This window comes from Pimephales promelas, chromosome 18, assembly GCF_988280905.1.
Source record: "Pimephales promelas chromosome 18, fPimPro1.hap1.1, whole genome shotgun sequence".
Taxonomy (NCBI): Eukaryota; Metazoa; Chordata; class Actinopteri; order Cypriniformes; family Leuciscidae; genus Pimephales; species Pimephales promelas.
The window spans coordinates 975722-994395 of NC_142786.1; the positions used below are offsets into that span (position 1 = coordinate 975722).

The 18674-nt window shown below is 35.8% G+C and overlaps 1 protein-coding gene across 11 annotated transcripts in view; it reads left to right on the forward strand.

The window, feature by feature from the left end:
* LOC120475253 (RNA-binding motif, single-stranded-interacting protein 3) overlaps positions 1-18674 on the forward strand; it is a 37952-nt gene that overhangs the window by 18436 nt on the left and 842 nt on the right. For 6 of the 11 annotated variants that reach the window (XM_089122943.1, XM_089122946.1, XM_089122950.1 and 3 more), the window contains 10 exons: positions 2408-2565; positions 3452-3531; positions 4582-4685; positions 5052-5095; positions 6282-6378; positions 6963-7013; positions 7429-7542; positions 11606-11680; positions 12598-12719; positions 14089-15038. In XM_089122943.1, the coding sequence (XP_088979069.1) occupies positions 2408-2565; positions 3452-3531; positions 4582-4685; positions 5052-5095; positions 6282-6378; positions 6963-7013; positions 7429-7542; positions 11606-11680; positions 12598-12719; positions 14089-14104 (861 nt within the window). In that variant the 3' untranslated portion in view covers positions 14105-15038. Of the gene's footprint in view, positions 1-2407; positions 2566-3451; positions 3532-4581; positions 4686-5051; positions 5096-6281; positions 6379-6962; positions 7014-7428; positions 7543-11605; positions 11681-12597; positions 12720-14084; positions 15039-18046; positions 18381-18674 lie in introns of those variants that run through there. The other 5 variants (XM_089122947.1, XM_089122949.1, XM_089122948.1 and 2 more) reach the window with 5 other exon arrangements.

The following is an 18674-nucleotide window of genomic DNA, read 5'->3' on the forward strand; positions in this document are numbered from 1 at the left end:
AACTTGCTCTGATAAATCATTCACAGTACGACCAGGAACACGCCAGAAGACCGAATCAGTTTTGTTAGTCGTTATAGTTTGAATAATGATATTTCAGTTTTGTTTTCTGCACTCGGTTCACTGTGATCGTATGATAATGAGATGCTAATCACTTGCAAATTTCCTCTCTGGCCTGAAATGGCGGGAAGATCCGGCACTCATTAGGCCATGTTTTCCATAGGAATAGAGATTTGTATCCGCACTATTCCCATGATGCTTTGTGTGAATTATGCATCTTCAAGCACACTGTAAATAATAATCAGCAAGTGGCGTGAGCGACTAAACCACAAGTATACTATTCCGCATGTGTTTACATGTACTGAACAAACACACATATATTGTAACTTCACATGGATACATGAACACACACACTTGTTTAGTGGGAAATCTCATACTGTGTTGTACTACACTCTTAGAAGAAATGGTTCTATTTAGAAGCAGAAATGGTTCCATCCCCCGCTTCATAAATGGAACTCCAAAATGGTTCTATATAGAACCATTTTTTTGGTAAAAGGTTCTATTGGCCAAGTACGGAACCCCAGGGTTCTATATAGAACCCAGAGGAACCCTTTTTTTAAGAGTGTATAGAACCTTTTAGGGGTTCCAAATACGTAGCACTGATAGAACCTTTTAAGGTTCTATATAGAACCTTTTCTTCTAAGAGTGTATATTTGGTTTGATACTTCGCAACTGTTAAATAAAATGTGTACTGAATGCTTCATTCGCCATGTTGTCAGGGTCATGTGATCCCATGAAATCCTCTCCCGCGGCATCATGGGATAGTGTCTGCACACTTTATGAATTTATTTTATTTATTAATTTATCAGCAAAATAATATTTTAAAACCACAAAATACAACACAAACAATCAAAATTTAACAAATATATATATATATATAAGGATTAGTTTGATGAATTCGGACATTACTCTGGATGTATATTATGGAGGTTTGGACTCCGCGATGGTTTGTTACGTCAACTTTAACTGAAATAAAATATGAAACAAAAACAAGTTGTATGAACCAACAACAGACACTAATTACTGTAATGGTGACTTCTGTTTTAAATCAAATCTAATCAAAATCTAATATTTGTCACTATGCTTTGCCCAAAGTGCATCATGAGTGAAAGTGTAAGTTCTTGCTGTTTAATATTTTTAGTTACTTAAATACTTGCATTTTTTTTTTATTAGAGTACCAATTTTTCTGCATTCGATGTTAAAATATAGACAAAAAGTGGGATTTTAAAGTGCACTTATATTAATTGTACAATTTTCACTAATAAAATTGCTAGTAAAGTGTCAACAAGTAAAATAATGTTGACATTTTTAGAAGTACTGAAGGAGTATTTTACTCCAATATATTATCTGAAAATAATTTATTCTACGGTGGATGTGATGCAGAAGTGGATCATTCGTAAATATTTGCAATTTTATGGAAAGAAATAGAAATATATATATATATTAATGTAAAAGGTCTGGAAATTTCTAAACACTGTGCGCATGTGTGTGTGTGTGTGTGTTGGAGCATTTAATACAGACAGAATGAGAGGAAATAAACGTTTAAACGCACATTATTAACCTCTTCATTAACACACACTGATCGCTGGTCACATGATTCCTGTCATTTCTGAAAGCATATTCGACAACAAACACACACATACAGGTTTCCCACAATAAATAACATATGCGCAGAGGAGTGTGTGTTTACATTTGTGTGTGTGTTTACGTTTGTTTACACAACAGGAGGAAACACACACACACACACACACACACACACTAGCAGGCACGTCTGCTTCCTGTGCCAGTCACGCAATCCTTCCAAAACTCGGAACACATTGAACATGTACATGCCAGTAGGAGACGGACACACACGCACGCACACACACACGCACACACACGCACGCACACACACAAGCGTGTTTGACTCGGTATTAAAGGACATTAACGGGACAGAGGAGCTCTCTCTCTCTCTCTCTCTCTCTCTCACTGTAGTTTATTAGTGTGTTGGTCTGTCAGTGTGTGAATGAGAGTCGAACCCTGATCTGTCCTCACAAACTCGCATTCGTACAGTCACATGTTCATGTTCATTTGTCATCATGCATGCTTTTGTAAATCATGTAATGCAAGATTGTTCATTAAAAATTCCGCAATGTATAATATCTGTTTTTCAGCAATGTTATTTTAGTATCGCTGAATATTAAGATTTTTGATTATTATTTTAATTAATACATTTTTTGACATGTTTTATTGAAGCTTTGATGCTGAAGTTGGCCAATTTTAATCATTCAAACTGTCAATTACAGCATAAATGTGAGTGTTTAAGTCACATGGGTGATCTGTGTGTGTGTGTGTGTGTGTGTGTGTGTAGCAGCAGGAGCAGGACCCCACTAACCTGTACCTGTCTAATCTGCCCGTCTCTATGGACGAACAGGAGCTGGAGGCGGCGCTTCGACCCTTTGGTCATGTGATCTCCACGCGCGTGTTACGAGACGCTAGCGGCGTGAGCAGAGGCGTCGGCTTCGCCAGGTAAACCAGCGTGTGTGTGTGTGTGTTCAGTAGACAGTGTGTTTAATAGACTTTATATAAGGTGTTTTCTGTGCTAATGAGGGTCAACTGTAAAAAAGATATCGTGATTTTAACGGTAAAAGTGAAAATGCTACGGTGAAAAACTGTTCATTGGTTAATAGAAAGTTTCCGTACTGTATGCGGTAAATAACTGTTATATATCAAACAGAACATTTAATTTTTTAAATAAACAATACATGTAATTTTTATTTTACAGTAAAATACCGTTTTATTTTTATTTTTATTTTATTTTATTTAGTGAAATTTGCCGTGAAAAAACGTAAATTGCCATTCAAACACTTCACATTTGATGTATGTTAGTTGAAATAACTGTTTCTTCATAGTTTTCTTAGTTTTTTCTAATCCGTTATGTACATTAGAGTTTTAAGTTATTTAATGTTTTTAAATGAATGTTTATTAAATTCATGCGCGTCACCATTATGGTGTTCAGTGTTTGTGTGAATGCAGCTTCTGTTTATTATTATGATGATAAAGCTGTTTGTGATGAGCTTTGATTGATCATGTGACTCGTATCTCTGCTGTGATTGGTGGTTGTCAGTGTATTACAACACTACAAAACGTATATCAGTACTTCAACAGGGCTGAAAATTAACATGATTTTAGATAGTGAAATACGTCTTTTTACTGTAAATTCAAGTTAAGTCTGTAAAACTTAAAATGTTCTTACCGTATTTTTTATAGTAAATTTTATTTACAGCTATTTATTTTACAGCTTCTGACGAACAAATCAAAACACAACGTTGTGATTTCCTGCTGTCCGTTTTGTTCCAGTCATTCGTGTGAATGTCTGTCGTGTGTGTGTGTGTGTGTGTGTTTTCTTCTTCAGGATGGAGTCCACGGAGAAATGTGAAGTCGTCATACAACATTTCAATGGGAAATATCTCAAACCTCCTCCGGGCGTCCCAGGTACAGCGCCTCCGTGTTCAGTACAGTATCGGCATGAGCGCTGTCATTTGTCAAACGTGATGAGTGGGTGAAATGATGCTTGTTTGGTTCCTGACAGATCACTAACACACACACAAACACACACTATGGCAAGCCATTTTAACTTTTAATCATTCGCAGGATATGAATTCTTGATATCAACAATTGATTTTGAATGGCAGCCTATGGTGACATTTCACTAGTGAAAATACAATTACAGATATCAGCAATTCAATTCTTGATATCCAAAAATGGCATTGTTGATGTCAAGAATTCATATCCTGGAAATAAATAAAAGCTAAAACGGCATAGGCTGCTGCCATTCAAAATGAATTGTTGATATCAAGAATTGATTTTTAACTAGTAGAAATATCATTTTTGATATCAATAATTATATTGTTACTAGTAAAAATGTGAATTCCTGATATCAATAATTAAATTGTCACTAGTTGAAATGTCTATTATTGATATCAACAATTAAATGACAATTTTTGATATCTGAAAATGTATTTCTGATATCAATATTATTTCAGATATCTAAAATGGCTTTTTTACTAGTAACAATCACATTCATGATATCAGAAATTAACATTGTCACTAGTAAAAATTGAATTATTGATATCAAAAATGAACATTGTTACTAGTAGCAATTCAATAGTGGATATCAAGAATAGACATTTCAACTAGTAACAATTGAATTCTTGATATCAAAAATAAAGGTTGTTACTAGTAATAATTGTATTTCTGATATGTGAAATTGGAATTTCAACTAGTAAGAAATCATTTCTTGATATCAACAATTGGTTTTGAATGGCAGCCTATGGGGACATTTCACTAGTGAAAATACAATTGTTGATATCAAGAATTCCTATCCTGGAAATGAATAAAAGCTAAAACGTCTTGCCATACACACACTGTATCTAACATCACTGGAGGAACGGCTGATTTATGGATGTTATTGCTCAGATGTTGCTCTTTTAGGGCTCATAGAGTTCTTGGTGTCTCTCTCTCTCTCTCTCTCTCTCTCTGCAGGTCCGTCTGAGCCGCTGCTGTGTAAGTTTGCTGATGGCGGTCAGAAGAAAAGACAAACCCAAAATAAATATACACAGAATGGCCGAGCGTGGAGCGAAGGAGAGGTGAGAACACACACACACACACACACACAAACACACGGATGTACACACACTATGTGTCATTTACAGTAAATCAGGCTCATCATCATCATCATCAGATCAGATCTGACGCACCTGCTGTGTGTCTCCAGTCATGAACATCTGCACACAGCTCACACTCACACACACTCTCTCACTTTTATGATGGATAGATGTACTTTTATCAAGTGAACTCTCCCTATAAACTCGCTCTGGTCATCATGAAGTGTGTGAGTGTAGATCGCTCGTGTGACGGAGTGACGCTCATCCGCTGAAACAGGATCAGAAAGAGACTGACAGCCGCTGTTCACACACACCGTCACACGTTAACGCTTCTGTGTGTCTCTGCAGACGGGAATGACACTCACATACGAGCCTGCCGTAATCCAGAACGGGTACGTCTCTCACACACACACACACACACACACACACAGAGAGAGAGACAGGAGGAAAGATTGCCTTTCCCAGTGTGTTTTGCTTACAGGAAATCCCTCACTTCCTGTTTCCTGTGTCCGTCCCCTAATGAAACATCCCGTCTGATACGAGATCACTTCCTGTCAGCTCTGATTATTTACAGGTCGAGCTCCACAGCGCCGCCTACAGGACGCAGCCAATAACACTGGAGCGTGTTCAAATGCATCACCATTGTTAATTAGCTATCATTGGCGTACTATTATACTAAAAATGAATCTAGTACGTGGTTCTAATAGGCATAAATCCAAATTATAATTTACATTTTGAATATGAATATGAAGAGTTCAGATGCAAAAGCCTCTAAGTGCCATTTGAAATTTTCTTCTAGAATGATCATTTTTATCAAGCTTGTATATTTCAGTTCAGTGATTTCACTTAAATGGCAATGAAGATTACCTATTAATTGCCATTTAAGTGAAATCACTGAACTTAAATATACAAGCTTGATAAAAATGACCATTCTAGAAGAAAATTTTAAATGGCACTTAGAGGCTTTTGCATCTGAACTCTTCATATATACATATATATATATATATATATATATATATATATATTAGGAAACAATCCAAAATAAAAGTCTGTGTTTACATAATATCTGTGGGTGCACTGTGTATAGTTATTTTATATATAAATACACACGCATGCATTTATATTTAAGAAAAAAATATTATTTATATATAAAATATTTATATATAATATTTAAAATTTGTATATAAATTAAATATAAATCTTTATACAATATATACATGAAAATATTTCTTAAATATATACAAGCATGTGTGTGTATTTATATATATATATATACAAAATAATTATACACAGTGCACCCACATATATTATGTAAACACAAACTTTTATTTTGGATGCAATTAATCGTTTGACAGCTCTAATATATAGATATACGTGTGTGTGTCACATTTATTTGTATAGCTCTTTTCACAACACACATCGTTTTAAAAAAAGGCTTTAAAGAAAGTGCACATTATAATTTAGAGTGATCTCTTGTTATCAGAAGAAACTGTCTGAGTTATATATATATATAAATATATTACACACTTTTAAAATAAAGTCTCTGCTCTGTACATAAACCGGTCTTTGTCTCCGCAGTTTCTACTCGTCTCCTTATAGTATCACTACTAACCGGATGATCGCGCAGGCGTCTATCTCTCCGTTCATCACCGCTTCACCTGTGTCGACTTATCAGGTGAGTGTGTGTGTGTGTGTGTGTGTGAGAGAGGGATTCCACGTGTCAACACACGCTCTCTGATCTCCTGTGAGCTGGAAACACGTTTGAGTTCATGTAATGAATATGATCAGGGACAGACACATTCACCTCCTCATAGTGTGTGTGTGTGTGTGTGTGTGTGAGGAATTAACTGGATTCAGTTGTTGCTCTGACGCTCATATTGAACAATAGATTTGACTAACAAATGAGAGAAGGAGAGCAGGCGGCGCTGTCAGATGAGGAGGAGAGCTGTGATCCATCACTCTCAGATTGATTTATCATCCTCAGAGCAGAGGAACGTCATCTTCTGTTCTCAGAAAACACACATTTACTCACTAATTAAGCAACAATATGTTCAAATTAATCTCATATCTGTGTAATGACGCATCGCATATATATATACACACATATACAGTCCATATAAAAGATATACAGATGACTAACGGTCACCTTGTGTAGATAACTAGTATCTCCACAGTGTGTGTGTGTGTGTGTGTGTGTGTGTGTGTGTGGACAGTGTTTATGTTTTGTGAACACATGTTTGTGTGTCTTGTTGCTCACAGGTTCAGAGTACGGCATGGATGCCCCAACATCAGTATGTCATGCAACCGACAGTAAGTGACCTCTGACCTTTCGTCTCTATGTGACTTTTACATGCACAAGTCTTCTTAAAGGCACAGTAGCAGTTGCTGCATCAGAGAGGCTGAAATTGATATTGAAAAACTAAATTGTGAGTGTTTTTGGTGCAAGAAACTTCTTTATGAGTTACTGTGACACGACTGCGGTGATACACACATTCTTTACCATGTTCCTCGTGCTTTTCTTGAGCGTTTAAATCATTTATTGACTTTATTCAGCTCACATTCTGTCAGCGCATTAAAGCCAGACGGATGAATTGCCACATAATATGGAATCGTTATATTCACTAAATCCATTTCAGTGTGTTGTGTGGTGGTTTCATTTATATTTACTCAACTCAAACTCAATCGATACAAACAAGTGTTCATTGATGTGTGTGTGTGTGTGTAGGGGTCGATCATCAGTCCAGGACTCGATCACAGTGGCGGATCGGCTCCACCAGTGACCATGATGACTCCACTAACAGCACAGATGAACCAGCTCACACTGGGGTCGGCTGCTAACGTGAGTGTGTGTGTGTGTGTGTGTGTGTGTCATGAGTCGTGTCTGCTCTGACTTCACTAAATGCCACATAAAAACATCAACTGTGTTTTGTCACTGTCCATGTCAGTCAGACTGTCTACTCTGATTGATCTTGGTCAGAATATGAACCAGACTCTTTCCCGCACTATACTACGGTCTATACACAATACTATAGACTTAATATACTGACATATACTGGAAACCTGACTATTGACCTTACTATTTACTATACAGTATACAGGCATATATAGAGGACTATAAACATGCCTATATAGAGGACCATACATGGGACTATATAGAGAACTATAAACATGCCTATATAGAGGACTATACATGGGACTATATAGAGGACTATACATGGGTCTATATAGAGGACTATACACAGGCCTATATAGAGGACCATACATAGTTCTTTATTGAGTACTATATAGAGGACTTTATACAGGTCTATACTGAGGACTAAACACATGCCTATATAGAGGACTATACATGGGTCTATATAGAGGACTATAAACATGCCTATATAGAGGACTATACATGGGTCTATAAAGAGGACTATAAACATGCCTATATAGAGGACTATACATGGGACTATATAGAGGACTATAAACATGCCTATATAGAGGACTATACATGGGTCTATATAGAGGACTATAAACATGCCTATATAGAGGACTATACATGGGTCTATATAGAGGACTATACATGGGTCTATATAGAGGACTATACATGGGTCTATATAGAGGACTATACATGGGTCTATATAGAGGACTATACATGGGTCTATATAGAGGACTATAAACATGCCTATATAGAGGACTATACATGGGTCTATATAGAGGACTATAAACATGCCTATATAGAGGACTATACATGGGACTATATAGAGAACTATAAACATGCCTATATAGAGGACTATACATGGGACTATATAGAGGACTATAAACATGCCTATATAGAGGACTATACATGGGTCTATATAGAGGACTATAAACATGCCTATATAGAGGACTATACATGGGTCTATATAGAGGACTATACATGGGTCTATATAGAGGACTATACATGGGTCTATATAGAGGACTATACATGGGTCTATATAGAGGACTATACATGGGTCTATATAGAGGACTATAAACATGCCTATATAGAGGACTATACATGGGTCTATATAGAGGACTATAAACATGCCTATATAGAGGACTATACATGGGACTATATAGAGGACTATACATAGTTCTATATCGAGGACTATATAGAGGACTTTATACAGGTCTATACTGAGGACTAAACACATGCCTATATAGAGGACTATACATGGGTCTATATAGAGGACTATACATGGGTCTATATAGAGGACTATAAACATGCCTATATAGAGGACTATACATGGGTCTATATAGAGGACTATAAACATGCCTATATAGAGGACTATACATGGGACTATATAGAGAACTATAAACATGCCTATATAGAGGACTATACATGGGACTATATAGAGGACTATAAACATGCCTATATAGAGGACTATACATGGGTCTATATAGAGGACTATAAACATGCCTATATAGAGGACTATACATGGGTCTATATAGAGGACTATACATGGGTCTATATAGAGGACTATACATGGGTCTATATAGAGGACTATACATGGGTCTATATAGAGGACTATACATGGGTCTATATAGAGGACTATAAACATGCCTATATAGAGGACTATACATGGGTCTATATAGAGGACTATAAACATGCCTATATAGAGGACTATACATGGGACTATATAGAGGACTATACATAGTTCTATATCGAGGACTATATAGAGGACTTTATACAGGTCTATACTGAGGACTAAACACATGCCTATATAGAGGACTATACATGGGTCTATATAGAGGACTATACATGGGTCTATATAGAGGACTATAAACATGCCTATATAGAGGACTATACATGGGTCTATATAGAGGACTATAAACATGCCTATATAGAGGACTATACATGGGACTATATAGAGAACTATAAACATGCCTATATAGAGGACTATACATGGGACTATATAGAGGACTATAAACATGCCTATATAGAGGACTATACATGGGTCTATATAGAGGACTATAAACATGCCTATATAGAGGACTATACATGGGTCTATATAGAGGACTATACATGGGTCTATATAGAGGACTATACATGGGTCTATATAGAGGACTATACATGGGTCTATATAGAGGACTATACATGGGTCTATATAGAGGACTATAAACATGCCTATATAGAGGACTATACATGGGTCTATATAGAGGACTATAAACATGCCTATATAGAGGACTATACATGGGACTATATAGAGGACTATACATAGTTCTATATCGAGGACTATATAGAGGACTTTATACAGGTCTATACTGAGGACTAAACACATGCCTATATAGAGGACTATACATGGGTCTATATAGAGGACTATAAACATGCCTATATAGAGGACTATACATGGGACTATATAGAGGACTATACACAGGCCTATATAGAGGACCATACATAGTTCTATATCGAGGACTATATAGAGGACTTTATACAGGTCTATACTGAGGACTAAACACATGCCTATATAGAGGACTATACATGGGTCTATATAGAGGACTATAAACATGCCTATATAGAGGACTATACATGGGACTATATAGAGGACTATACACAGGCCTATATAGAGGACCATACATAGTTCTATATCGAGGACTATATAGAGGACTTTATACAGGTCTATACTGAGGACTAAACACATGCCTATATAGAGGACTATGCATTGGTCTATATAAAGGACTATACATGGGTCTATATAAAGGACTTTATACAGGTCTATATTGAGGACTATACAGATGCCTATATAGAGGACTATATAGAGGACTTTATACAGGTCTATACTGAGGACTAAACACATGCCTATATAGAGGACTATGCATTGGTCTATATAAAGGACTATACATGGGTCTATATAAAGGATTTAATACAGGTCTATATTGAGGACTATACAGATGCCTATATAGAGGACTACAAACCTGACCATTGACCTATTTATACACTAGACTACATACCAGATTAAAAACCAGACTGCATATGGAACTATAGACCGGAATATACAAGACTAAAAAACAGGACCAGTGACCTAACTATTTACTAGACAGTGTACAGGCCTATATAGAGGACTATACAACATATGTCTATATACACTACAGGTCTATATACTGGATTATATAGCAGATCGTTTCCCATATCTAAGAGTTGCGAGAACAGAGTTTACCTGACGGCGATGCCTGCATCTAGAAATAATTGGTGGTGTTTCGGGTGAATACATGGATGGGAGTGTGTTGAGTGTGTGTGTGTGTGTGTGTGTGTGTGTGTGTGTGCAAGATCATTTAGAACCTGATTCACGTATTCTGTCTCAAGACACCCTGCTGAACTCTCTCTGTCATCAAACACACACCATCTGCCCCATCTGTGTGTGTGTGTGTGTGTAAACTACAACACACACACTTTACCTTCAGATGACAAACACTCCATATTTAACAGTCTCTCGGTGTCTCAGATGTAAAATGCTGATGCAGAAATACATGAATTTTCACTACAGGACCTGAATGAAAGCAGTTTATCATGTAATGTTTCAGCGTGACTGATGTGGTTTGAGAAACACACAGAAAGGTCAACACTTGTGAAAAACAGAAAGCAGGTAAAATCGTGAGTGTGTATTTGAGTGTGTGTGTGTGTGATGTGCAGTCAGTCTTCAGTGCTGTGACACTGATGTAGATTTACTCTGTGCTCCAGAACAGGAAGTTAATCACCCGTGACCACGCCCTTTCACTCCACTCATTAGCACTGATAGCTGAACCATCCTTTACACATACACACACACACACACACACACACACACACACACACAGGAAGCACTGCTTGATCTGAAAGCTCTCAATCAGTCAGCGCCCTCTGCAGGACATCAGGAGAACTGTATGTGTGTGTGTGTGTGTGTGTGTGTGTGTGTGTGTTTCAGTACATTACGGCCCCTATGCAAGGATCGTTCATCCATCAGTTGACGCCGGTCCCTCGGTCAGCACTTCCAGTAGAGGTAAATCACACACCTTTCCTGAGCGATGTGTGTTAAATACAGAGCTCCAGCTTAATATCCAGACCCATACGAGTCGAGGGAAATATCGGATTTGGGAATTTATGAATAAAAATTCAAGGTTTGGTGTGCTTGTTCGCAGGGCTGCACTATTTAGCGCAAAATCAATATGACCATAATAATTATTAATATTATTATTAGTGTTGTGTTTTGTTGTTATTAACTAAATAAAATAAGAAATATCACTATTGTAATATTCCACTGTCAAATATATTAAAAAATATATATAATATATAACATTTTCTACAGTACAATTTTAAAATTGTTTGCTGCATTATTTGTCCCAAAATTTCATGATTATACATTAAAATGACAATTTTTGTATATTTTATTAAATGAGAATATAAAACAAAATAAGGAAGATTAAAGCAAAATAATATAATTGTTATATTATTTTACGGTGCAACTATATGCACTAAACGTGTCATTATATTTCAATATCAATATAAAAATAATTATTACCAAATACAAATATTAAACAAAGTATTGCAATTTTTATATTACTTAAATAGTGTTTAAGCAAGATAATCTAATCGTTAATAATAATTTTATTGTACTGAACTGTAGAATTGTTTGTAGGGCGGCACTATTTGGCCCAAAAGTTTGTCATTATACATCAATGTCAATTCAATATGAATTAGTCTTATTGAAACTGGATCACAAGCTGCTCACGTGTAAATGAACACAGAATACTTCGCTCTGAAACACGCAGCGCATATCTTTATTGAATTCGATCGCAGCCTTTACGATTTGATTATCGCACTTCTGGGTTTATTATACCGATTAACCGTGCAAACCCTACTAAATACCTGAACCTGCCCGTGCATGTCCTGAATGATGATGTCACTTCCTGTTCTCAGGGTGTATTAACAGAAGCTCCTCCACAGACGCCGGCTCCCTCGTCACATGACGTCCACGTAACACAGCAACAGATCACCGTGGAAACCAGTGACCTTATTCAACCCTGCTCCTACCAGTCCAAGTGCGCACTTCGTCATGTGCACTGCACACTACATACTTCACATCAACACTACAGTCCACTTAGCAAACATAGACAACGCCCACATGAACACTACACAACCGTACACACTACACATTTACAACCGGATGACCTCACAGACCTTTTATCCGGTGTATTAGGCAAAACTAAACTCTTAGTAGATATTAACATTAATTTTATAGTTGAATGTTTATTGCATTTCTGTAATGATCAAACTAGAATTAAAAGGTTGTTAATGTTAGTTAATGCATCATGGAATGCATTGGGAATCATTAATCTAGAATATACTGTAAAATTAAGAAAATATTCTGACTTTAAACGTAAAATCTGTCAGTATTAGTTAAAAATTAACATTATATTTTAATTAGGGCTGTGCAAAAATTAATTGCGATTAATCGCATCCAAAATAAAAGTCTGTGTTTAGATGATATATTTGTGTGTGCTGTATATAATTATTTTGTATATATAAATACCTATGCATGCATGTATATATTTAAGAATTATTTGCGCTTAAATTCTGTATATATATATATATATATATATATATATACATAATCTATATTATATAAATATACATATTTTATATATGAATAACACATTTTCTTAAATATATACATGCATGTGTGTGTATTTATATATACAAAATAATTATATACAGCACACACAAATATATTATCTAAACACAGACTTTTATTTTGATGCGATTAATCGCAATTAATTTTTGCACAGCCCTAATTTTAATATTTATTCAATATTTTGAATTATCAAAACTTAAATACAATTGGTTAATGCATCATTTCATGCATTGGAAATCGTTCATCTACATTTAAAATAATTTAATATACAAACTTGAAATCTGTTAGTATATGTAGAAATTAACATTAATATTATATATGAATAAATTAAATGTAATGTTATATATTAATTCATTAATTTAATGCACCTTACAACCCTTTTATAATTTTTGAATGGTCAAATCTAAACCAAGAAATATTAGTTTTATGCAATGGGAATCATTATATGATGATGTATAAAAATACACTATTGAATTAAGTGCATATACAAAAATCACAGTAATCTATTTAAGTCTGATAATTTAAATAAATGCTGTAATGTTTTGTAATTTATCAATATAAATGTTGTACTTTAACATTAAAACCTGTTCATGATACCTAATGCGTGAAGTAACGTTAACGAGCATTAGTGTAAAGTGTTTAAATTAGTTTATCTTCAAGCGCTGTCGTCCGTCTGCTGTGTTGTTCTGACAATTCTTGTATGTTGTTCTTGTATGTTCTTATTGGGTTGTAATAGATGCATTGTGGATGTGTTGTGTCTCTGTGCTGTCAGATAGCGTCGTGAAGAGCTGATGTACGCCAGCGTTTCCTTCTGATGGAGAATCAGCCGCTCCGCACTCGTGATGACCTCCAGGTGAACGAGCATCACAAACACACACTCCTCTCATTCCCCACGGGACTAAAACACTGGAGGACTCGCGGGGCGTGACGAGTATTTCAGGATTCCTCCTTTTATGTTCGTTTTTATGTCTGACGGACTGAAGCTTCTTTCCTAAATATGAAAATAATGTGTGGATATATGATGTAGAATTATATGAAGAAGAACAAGGACCGTTTTCCTCGGATATTAAGTTTGCACATCATTTTCTGTCAAATGTAGGAATTTACAAAAATATCAATTGCCTTGATTTAAATACCTCTTAAGTGACTTGTATATTGTGTCAAATCTGGTGTTGTGTGTAAAACATGGTGGAACTGAATCCTGATATCACATTTTCTTCATTTGAAGAAAAATTAGGTCATTATGATTTTCCTGAATGAATTGCATTTTTACTCACATTATTTTTCACAAAGAGGAAAAAAAAGTACTGCAGTTTGCTGCAATTTACGAACATGCTTTTTTAAATTTAATTTTATACATTTTTGATCATTTTAAACTTTTAATGTTTTAGACTGCTTTGCTTGATGCATTTCAAATAATTCTTAGAAAAAGATTATGAAAAACTTTTGCAGGTTGTGTGGCGTTGATAGTTGAACTCAACCAGTCTAAAGCAATAGATGAAATAGTGGCTGTAGATTTGTGTAGTTGTGAAAAACAGCAGTCGTTTCTAAACCAAAGATGAAGAAACTTTGGCTCTGGATATGTTAATGATGATGATGTTTCTAGAGCTGCTATTGTTGTTTTTTCTTATTTGAATATTTTCATTGTGGTAACCCAAATTATTATAATTGTTTTATATAATTAATGTAGAATCTTGCACTGCAGTAAATGAGGCATATCTGATCAGACAGTGTTTGTGTTGTTCTTCTTAACCCGTTCATTAACCCTGGAGAAACCGGCTCATTAACCTCGTTTCCCCCAGTCAGTAAGAAAATCTCACAATTCTGACTTTTTTCACGTAATTGTATGTTTAATTCTGAGGCACTGTTTACACGAGAACGCTCGCGGGTGAAAACGTAAAAATATTTTACCGGATGTGCCTTTCGTTTACACGGCGACTGCGTTTTTGAGGCTTAAAAACGCAAAAAAGGTGAAACCACCCTCCAGAGTGGAAATCTTAAAAACGCTCCACCGCGGCGTTCCCGTGTAAACGGTAAAAACGCAAAAGTCTGCTTGACAGTGAAGGTTGTACGCAGGCGTGTGGACTTGGTGTTGTTGTATGGACTCACAGCCGCCTGAAGTGCATACTACAGTGAATTTCACACACTTTTGCTTCACCATTTGCACGCGGATTTCCCACACAAAACGCTCGTCTAAACGCAGAATAAAAAGTGATGACGCAACGCCACTTTTGCGTTTTCTCTTCAGAGTCGTTTCCGTGTAAACAGCCTGAGACAGAGTGAACTTTGAGTTTAAAAGCTATCAAGTGTGATTTATTAAGAGCATATTGCAATATATAAACTCATATAATAAAGTCAGTATAAAACGTTTTAAAATGTCTCAGAAATAGAGTAAAACATGTCGAGACTTTTGAAGGACTTAAATCTGCTGTTTTCTCACAAACTTCACTTTCAGATCTGCATCTGTTGCTTCATTATTTCAGACCTACGTCTTTAGTTTAGCTGGCTTTGAGTGTGTGTGTGTGTGTGTGTGTGTGTGTGTGTGTGTGTGTGTGTGTGTGTGTGTGTGTGTGTGTTGTGAAAGAGCTCTATAAATCAAATAAAGTCCTGTCTGGATGTAATGGATGTCAGACGTGTTCTTGTTTGACTTGTGTTTTGGATCACAGACGGTTCTGATGTGTGTGTGTGTGTTGTGTAACTCGTATGATGACAGATGTGAATAATAGATCGCTGGAATGTGTGTTAAATGATTTGATTGAGTACGTTTGTGTGTGTTTCCATTCTGTCTCCTTTCAGTTCAATTGGATCTTCAAATACACAGAAATGAGACTGTAAGAACCACTAAAACTAAAGTCAGAGAAACTATTTATTTTTTACTTGAAACAAACTAAAATGTTTTTAGAAATTAAGCTTATTTTATTTCCGCTGCAAAGCCATATTTCTATTTTCATTCAGATTAAACATGAAAGTATTACACAATCATTTAAAACATTGTCCTTATATTGAACCTTTTTGGCATAAAGCCTTCTTTATGATTGAGCCGAGAACTCAAATGTTTTCTGAGTGTGTGTGTCTGTGTGTGTGTGTGTGTGTGTGTTTCAGCAGCGAGTGGATCAGAACCGGATCTGTTTTCTGATGAAGCTGCTGATTTGAGGCCGATTCAGTGTCAATAATGATGAGGTGATCTGTTCAGTCGTGTGTGTGTGTGTGTGTGTGTGTGTGTGTGTGTGTGTGTGTGTGTGTGTGTGTTCATAAGATGTACAGCTGTTTATGGGAAATGATGAAACTGCTCAGTTTTCCGTAAAACATCTGGTTTTAGATGATCTGATATCGAAACTGAACGTGTGTGTGTGTGTGTGTGTGTGTGTGTGTGTCCTCACACTAGTTGCGTAACGTTGCTGTAATGCTTCTCGTCACTTGTTTTTTCTCAGATGCTAAATCATGATTTCTGCCTGAATGATGATCATCTACTGTGGATCTAGAGCTAATCTGATCTAAAGCGGAGTGTGTGTGTGTGTGTGTGTGTGTGTGTGTGTGTACTTCAGACGTGAGTGAGGGTGTGATGATCATATAGTGATCGTGTTCCCCTGGATCAGAGAGAGAGCTGGAGAATCATGGGTAATCTGTCACACACACACACACACTCGCTGTCTCTCCAGGAGATCGGATGAACTCTCAGAGACACTGTAGATGAATAATAATCATCCACTTCACATCATCCATGAGATTTCACTGTAAAAAATTTTCAAGATTTGTTATCACAACATATTTTCTTTTGTCAAATCAACTTTATAATAATTTATTTAGTTCAGATAACTTATTATTTTGAGTTTCTGATGGTTAAATTAATCTCCTTCATTGTATTAACTCACTTTTTCCAGTTCAATCAACTTAAAAATTTAAGGCAACCCAGGTTACTTACTTTTTTAAGTTAAACCAACAACATTTTTTTTACAGTGCACACACACACACACACACACACACATGAAGAGATTGAACCTATATTCTTCGTCAGAGTCTTGGTCTTGTTTTTCAGTTAAATATCATTACAGACGGCATGATATTTAAGACTTGTTTTTACAGATTGTCTTTAATATTAGTGTATTTTATGTTTTTGCACAATAACACAATGCACAATAACCAGGTTCATATATTTGAGAAATAAATCTAATTTGCTTGAATCTTTTTAAAAACATTTTAACTGAATATTGTCATATTTTACGGAGGCGTATTGCATTCACTTGAAGAAAAAAAAATCTACTCTGTTTTTCTGAATTAATGAGTTAATTTTTCATGAGAAAAAAGTTTTTGCTTAATTAATTCAGAGTAAATTCTGAAAAACAGAGCAAAAAAAAATTCCATGAAAAATTAACTCGTTAATTCAGAAAAACAGCAAAAAAACAAAAACAAAAACAAAAATCCATGAAAAATTAACTCATTAATTCAGAAAAACTGAGCAAAATATTTTTTTCTCATGAAAAATTAATTCGTTAATTCACAAAAACAGAGTAGATTTTTTTCTTCAAGTGAATGCAATACGCCTCTAAGCAATTTGAATAAATGCATTTTGAAAATATGGTTATTTAAATAAAATCAAATAGATTTGTTATTTTTATTTCCTGGGAGCGTAAATCTGACTCCTTTTATTTCATTTCATTTATGCTCAAAATAAACTGAATTCAAAGGGAATTTTCATATCATTTTGCATCTTAAGTAAATGTTTCTTGATTTCAGAATATTGAGACGTGCCGTCAGTGTTGGGATGATGTTCCTGATGACTGGCGATCGCTGTTCCTGGAACTGTGCAAGGCTTGCGACACACACAGACGGAGCCGTCCCGGAGCCGGAGATCTCGTCTAGACGCCGTCTCTCTCCTCTGACTGGAACTGAAGCTCGGTGTGTGTGTGTGTGTGTCTGCATCTGCTCCTCATGGTCTGAGTCTGCACCGCTGGAACTGTGAACATCAGCGAATCCAACATGATCAAACACAGATGGGTTCTTCACAGTCCTCATAAACACAAATATTTCAATGCAATGATCATAGATTTGAACAGTTGTGTGTATAATATATTCCCAAAACAAAACCTAAAGAAATCTGAGAACTTTCCTTCTCTGACGTCTGAAACATGCCGACTCAGTGAATCACACATAAACTGAAAACACACACACGCGCGACTTCCCCAAACAGTGACAGATTTTGGGGTGAAATATATCTTTGTGATATTCACATCTTCCTCAAGCGACTGATGAAGAATATCAGAGAAACTCCAGTAGAATATCATAAAGTATATTAAACATGCAGAAAACATGTTTCATGACACACACACTCGCTCACGTCACATGACCAGACAGAAGCTCTAAC